Below are 7,572 nucleotides of genomic sequence, written 5' to 3' on the forward strand. Positions count from 1 at the left end.
ACAAATGGAAAAACCGGTCACGTGAGAAAATACAGCACATAAGAGATTCCTCGCTCCCTAGAACAAGGTGTTTAAAAAGAAAGTTTATGAATTGCCACCTACACTAAGGAAACTTAATTCTATTAACTCCAGCATTTGAGTTACAAAGGGATATAACAATTCAGTGAATTGGTCATCATCAATCAGACTGTGTACACAGTCACTTACCAGCTTATAAAGGTCTCATTTAAAATACTACACAATACGGCCACCTTAGCAGTAAGTACATTAAACCAAAGCAAAAGAAGAAAAAGCACAAAGCAAAATTAAAAAGACAGAAGAAGTATGCTGTGGGAGTTTTGAATTATAGTTAATTAACAATTCAATACTATTACTAACAACACTTTGGAGTAGGTGGCATCTGGTAGCTTTTCAACACCTCGCTGGTGCTTTTGTTTCCTTTCCTGTTCAGAGACCACTCTTATCACACTTTGGTGTCATAACACATATAATGAAATGGAAGTTCAGATTCTGACATCTTTGAGTGGGCTATAACGTCCAAGTTACTTTAAATAGTACTGAGGCTGTCCTTGCACTACACCCTCATTTCTCTCTACTCTACAACAGTGAGTAATGTATGCCAAGCTCACCCACTCTCTCTATCCAGATCCCAACAAAACTTGGAGAATTCTTTAAATTATCAGAAATATCTTCAAAGAGAATACTACAAAACACGATGTCCCACTACGGACTAATACCAACACTTCAGTTTCTAGCCAAATTCCACCCTCTTACCCCACAGCAATTGTGAGAGGACTATGGCATCAGCTATCACCTTTCAGACAAGCACCAAGGCATCTCATTTCAGTCCACATTTCATTGCCACGCACCTGCATGGTCATGGGTCCAGGGGGCATCTGAGAACCATAATTCATTCCCATCATGCCTGGCATATTGGACTGCATGACAGGAACCATTGGAAATCCTTGCTGTTGCATAGGGATCATCCCTAAAATTAAACATTAAACAAGGTAAGCTTCCAGTTAATGTTAAAGCTTTTTTTTTTTTTCCTTTTTTTCTTTTTTTTTTTTTAAACTAAACCAGCAAAGCAAAGGAAAAAAACTCTCAATCTTGCTGGACTGTTTAAAAAATAAAAAAAAAATGTTACGCTGCAGGCAGCCACAGAATTTCCTTAGTTTAGATATTGGTCAGTCTAAAGGAAGAAACCTTACAGGGCTTTCCCAGTAACTAAGCTGATGAATCCTCCCACCATCCAAAGGATTCCCTGTGGGTTTCTTCCCATATGATTTTTTGAAAGGGTCATCTACAATTAACGAGATTTGATGTACCAGATTGACTGGTGCTGATAACCGTCCATTTCTCTTGAAAGGGAAAACTTACAAACTGGCAGCTTTTGAAGATCAGTCTTGGGAAATAAACTCATTATTTTCACAACATAAATTCATACTCTGATCTAGCTGGATAACTTGTCTGTAGGTTAATCAGCCCACTACATATATTAGAATGGTTACAATATTTGTCAGTAAAAGCTAAACTTCAATAAAATCGGACAAATCAAGTTGGAATGTATTAATTCACTTAATAAAGGCAAGTGGATTCTGTTCCAGTATTTTCATGTCTCATATATTGCTATCTTGGGAGACACACACTAATACATTTGTTACCAGCACACCACGAGATAATTGTAACTGTGCATAACTGAACATCACACACAAAAACACTCCAGGAGGGACGCAACACTCTCAGGAATAATTCATAAGTCAGTCCCTGAGAGTTTTTATGAGAAAACTCTCCAATTCCCCTACAAGTTCTCTCTGTATTTTCCATTAATTAAACAACACTGCAACAGGAATGAGAAGAAAGGTAATTTAAGGCTGAGGCTCTCCTATTGTATTAATACTTTCCACACAGGTTGTGACTCTTGTCCCAGGGTCTTGCTGTGCTTTGTAAATATTTACCAGGTCTTGCAACACCCACACAATATGGGTATGCACAGCTGGTAGATGAAGCATAAAGAGGTTAAATACCACACTCAAAATAACACAAAAATCTTAAAGGCAAATTCAGGTTAAAAATGGAGATACAGTTTTCCTAGATCTTTAATCTAGCATTCTGGTAACACTGCTTCTTTGACATTGCATAGGAAGTTTTATAAATATAGTTGTGAGAGCCAGCTTACCAGTATTGCATTAAAGGGGAAAACCAACCACGGACTTCAATTCATAATCATGCTTCTAAGCATCAGTGCAGAACTATTTTGTTTAATGTATCTAAACAAAGTAAAGAACTTAAAAATGTTAATTTTATACATACCTTGAGGGGGGCCCAAACCACCAGCAACAGGAAACATGAAACTGGAGGAGGAAAAAAGGGTACATGAGAGTCTACCATTTTAGTGCAAATATAAATGACTGAAAAAGCTACCTTGACTTGCATGTCAGCACCACCACCCAAAGCCTCCCACCTTCTGGTCAGTGTATCGATCTGTTCCCGCAGGTCTCACGGAACCCAAACCCACCACAGGGAAAAGGCCTCCCCTCCTAGGGATCCCCCAAAGCACCAGAGAGTCCCACCAGCACCATCAGCGCTTTCACAGGCTGCAAAGCTAGGAAGAAATAGATCTTATCCTCCACAGCAGCACTAAAATGGCTTTGACTCATCGGCATCACCCACAAGAGAGTTTCAGCACCTACGCAGGTTGGTAACAGGTCAGTTTGTTAGTGTAGGCTAGGCCTTCAAGCACCGCAGAATGAATAAGCATCTCCTGTTGGAAGTATCTGATAAGACCATTAACTGCACCAGACAATAGTTCTCAGCTGCTTAGTAACAGTTTTCTGCAGAGAAAGAAACTATCCACGAAACCCCACCACTTCTGCATTCTTCCCCCCCCCATTGAAACACTAAGTATCACAAAATAGAAGAGTTTCTATTTTCTCAATTACATCTAATTACAAGAAAAATGGTGCCTTGGAAAAAATATTCATTGAAGTATCAAGGGCCAAGTGCACCTGGAGGAAGAACTGTTAAAATTTCAGTTGAAATCATAACGGAAATTGCTACCCCTCACTTTCAAGCAGAAGCACGTGCTGTGTTGCCAAACAGCAAAAAAGGACTTAGTTTAAAAGTCTCATTTGCAAGCAACTCTCAGAAACCCATGTCAGCAGTAATTTACCAAACAAGAACCTCACTCAATGTCCCAGGCAGCTATTGGATCAAAATGCCATGAAAAAGAAACACTTACAGATATTCAATATCCCTCAGCACGAGGGTGGATGTAAAAGAAACTGCCTAAGAGTAAAGGAGAAAATGCTATCATAAATGACTGCAGACAGTTTTTCAAAACGTGCCAGAAGTTCCAAAAGCCAACCAGGTTTATAAATATAAAAGAGCTGTGTAATATGAGTACTAAGATAAAATAAAGAATTTAAATTATAGATTTATCCAGGAGCAAATTGTACCTACCCACCCACTATACAGACAGCAGGTTACACGGTCACCAAGACAACCCATATTACTCTTCATTTCATCCTCTAACTCAGAATCTTCTTAATACTAAAGCTGCTTCTTTTACCCTGACCACCATGTGCTAATTTCTCTTTCCACAACACACACCTACACTTTCCACTGGGTCCACGTCTTACCATCCTAAATCACCACAATTTTTGGTTTCTCTCTTTGAAGCACTGTGCAGATACACACTACCTTCTCTCAGAACAAGTGTTGGGCTTCTCTGGATTGGGATCAGTTCAAACCGCAGCCAAGGTCTATTCAACTGACTGGTGTTCAATTTGGTCATTTTTAATCCACTTCTTAGCATACAAATATTAAGATCATGAAGACAAACAGCTGACTGAAAATCTCAGAGCAACCCATGACTGAACTCCGGTGCTGGTCAGAAAAGCTGTTTTCTCCACTCAGGGGCTGAAGCCCAGTGAATTAACCGGATTTTGCCTGCGTTTCATTCCACCTATGGAAATAGTTGTCAGTACAGAGTGCCTCCTCCGCAATATATCCCCTTAAAACGTGTGCAAGTTCAGATGTGTGGAGCTTCTGTTGTAAGCCAGATCTGCAGCAATTTTAGGCATCATAAAAATACACCGTTCTTAGTTTAGTCATAACGATGAAATACTAAAAGTTATTTTTTAAAAGCTCACAAGTATGGAAAAGTGTTCTTAGCTTCATGTTTTCCCTTCTTGTTGGGGAATCCAGTCAACAAGAATTCTTCCAAATCAGCAAACGTAATGTAAACTGAACAAGCATGGCAAGGTACCACTGCTTGTTGGAAGCTAATAAAGGCCAGACTATTAAATATTTATCCCTTTCTACAGAGCTCCTGATTAATTTATAAGTCTCTGTTGAAAAAAAAAACCCAACCAATCAACAAAAAAACCTGCAGCTAATTAGAGGGCACTGGAAGAAGAGCTAGTTAAAAGTAGCAAAGCAAGCCCCTGCAGCACAGCACTCTGTACATGCAGCTCGGATTCATCATGGACCTTGCTCCAAGATTTAGCTGTGCAACTGCCAACATCAGCCACACATGCATGTACATAAACCCCATCAACTTCTTTAGTCAAGCAACAGGAATTTTATTTCTAAACTACTTTTTGGAGATGTGTCGTGGTTTAACTCCAGCCGGTAACTAACACCACGCAGCCACTCACTCCCTCACTCCCCCCCACCCAGTGGGATGGGGGAGAGAATTGGAAAAAAAAAAGTAAAACTCGTGGGTTGAGATAAGAACAGTTTAATAGGACAGAAAGGAAGAAACTAATAATGATAATAATAATAAAATGACAATAATAATAATAAAAGAATTAGAATATACAAAACAAGTGATGCACAATGCAATTGCTCACCACTCGCTGACCAATGCCCAGTTAGTTCCCAAGCAGCAATCTAGGCCTCCCCCCTGCCAACTCCCCCCAGTTTATATACTGGGCATGACATCACATGGTATGGAATATCCCTTTGGCCAGTTTGGGTCAGCTGCCCCAGCTGTGTCCCCTCCCAACTTCTTGTACCTCTCCAGCCTTCTTGCGGGCTGGGCATGAGAAGCTGAAAAACCCTTGACTTAGTATAAACACTACTTAGCAACAACTGAAAACATCAGTGTGTTATCAACATTCTTCTCATACTGAACCCAAAACACAACACCATACCAGCTACTAGAAAGAAAATTAACTCTATCCCAGCTGAAACCAGGACAAGATGCAAAAGAAATGCCCACACACATCTAGTTAAAGCAGCTGATTCTCATTGCTGAGAAAGCAAGCTGAGGCAGTCATTTGTGAGATTAACTGAAGCACTACAGAAAACCATTGAACTTGGTAACCATATAGCAATAGGAGCAACATCAGAAGTAGCTTTCTTTTAAAGAGAACATTTTAATTCCAGTTATCTCAAAATAACAACACTGACAGGAGAATGAAGAACAAACAGGCAATATTAGAACAGCATGTTGTTCCCCCCACCGTGCCTTTTTTTTTTTTTTTTTTTTTTTTAAGATAGGCATTATAAATTAAGCAGTCTATAAGGTCCAATATACTATTTGGGGGCTAAAAGAACATTTATAGCTAGCTGACTGTATGCTCTAAAATGACCAAATGCACTTTCTAGACAATGGAAACCTTTATGACCCCAGATGTTTAAAATATATAATTAGTTGACTATTATCAAGCATGTTATTTTAATATATTTTTTTTTCTCCTTGTTATTTCCACAATGGTTTAAATGCATCTGCAGACATTTCTGTAGTTCTCAACAGTAGAAGCACTTGACCACCTAGGTTCATGCAGCTAGCCATAACACTTAGGGTAACACAGTAAGAAAGTGTAATATATGTGATATATTGCACAAAATAAAATAAGGGAAACAGAGCAATTATGCTACGACAGAACTCTTAAAGCAGTAATATAAATCTGTAAATTCCTATCAGATAAGTATTTTAAATACAGAGCTTCAAAACAAACCTAAACAAACCAACAGCTTCAGTCAAAATGCAGGAGTGTGGGGAGAAGCAACTCCTTCTCTGTACACATACTTCACTGTAAAAGCTCCAAACTACACATAACATTTTCCTACCTACAAGTGGATTTTTAAGCCCCTTAATTCTCTACCAACACAACTCTATCAACACAATATAGACTGTCATCGTATTTTTGAATGGCAGAAATCCATAAAAATTAAAGTGAAACAAGGCAAAGAACCCACACAGACACAGAGAACGGAACCTTTCCTCTACCTCCAGACTTCATTCTCAAAGAACCCAAAATACTAACAATGGGAAACAATGATTTTTAAATCCTTTTATTTTTCAAAACCTATAGTCCGCTGATAACATTTTTGTTATTTTCCTGTTAAATTGCTGAGCAGGTAGCATTGCTGTAAGAGTTTAGACTGTTTATCCAGCCCCTCTCAAGAACTGTTTCAGATTTATATACGTGGGGAAACACAAAGACAGCCTCCCATTCCTTTCACAGCATGCACAGGCAGACATATACACTTCAGCTTTTCTCTTCCCAAGTATTCCAGACCCCTTGGATGCCTCTTCCCCAACACAGAGCAGCAACCTGGCTCAGAGAGCTGACAGGGAAACCCCGGACCCGTGTCTTGTGTGCGAAGGTTGCCTCAGTGTGGATCCCCCCCTCTTAACATTCTCAATAACACTGACAAAACCGCAGGCTTCAGATGTCCAAGAAGACTCAATGAACTTAAATTCCCTTTGTCAAATGCAAAATTTACCCAACCTCTCTAGAAGTAGGGCAACAGATAAACAGCACGCAAGAGCCTATGTTAAAAAAAAAAAAAAAAAATCACTAAATCATCAAAGGCGGCAAAATACAGCTTTCTAACCTTTCCAAAACCACAATGACATGTTCGTGCATCTCTTTTACCACCGTTTCTTCCCCCCAACACCATTCCTCAGTCCTCCCCCTTCGATGAAGTGCCTTTTGTGGGGGAAAAGAACCCCCCCTCCAGCAGCAGCAGCAGCAGGCAAGCAGAGGGTCCATCCTGCAGCAGCCACACACCTGCCCAGTGGCAATAAGCAACTTCATCGCTGCCGACACCAGTGGCACCCGAGCAGGGCTGGCAAAAACCAAAAATCCCTTTCTGCCCCAATATTTGAGATTGCAGCTGCAGAGCCTGATGGCAAGTAGGCTACAACTGCCCAAGCCCAGACGAGCTGGGGGATAAGGTGGGCTCCCAAAAGACAAATACATCCCAGCAAACCGCGGAGCCACCATGGCTGCATTCCCCACACCTCGCCTAGGACCCCCACACCCCACCCAGGACCCCACAGACCCTGCCTGGGACCCCACAGACCCCGCCTGGGACCCCCACAGACCCCATCCGGGACACCACAGACCCCACCTGGGACCCCCACAGACCCCATCTGTGTCCTCACACACCCCACCCAGGACGCCACGGACCCAATCTGGGTCCCCACACACCCCACCCAGGACGCCACAGACCCCGCCTGGGATCCCCCACACCCCACCAAGGACACCACAGACCCCGCCTGGGACACCCCCCCACACACACCCCACCAAGGACCCCACAGACTCCCCCCGG

General features: G+C 41.4%; 1 protein-coding gene across 1 annotated transcript in view; it reads right to left on the reverse strand.

Moving 5' to 3' along the window:
- SYNRG (synergin, gamma) overlaps positions 1-977 on the reverse strand; it is a 36,519-nt gene extending 35,542 nt beyond the window's left edge. The window contains exon 1 of the mRNA XM_010573816.1: positions 870-977. Coding sequence (XP_010572118.1) covers positions 870-977 — 108 coding nt within the window. The remainder of the gene's footprint in view (positions 1-869) is intronic.
- Between the last annotated feature and the right edge of the window lie 6,595 nt (positions 978-7,572).

Source organism: Haliaeetus leucocephalus, unplaced genomic scaffold (assembly GCF_000737465.1).
Source record: "Haliaeetus leucocephalus isolate CR32 unplaced genomic scaffold, Haliaeetus_leucocephalus-4.0 Scaffold395, whole genome shotgun sequence".
NCBI classification, from domain to species: Eukaryota; Metazoa; Chordata; class Aves; order Accipitriformes; family Accipitridae; genus Haliaeetus; species Haliaeetus leucocephalus.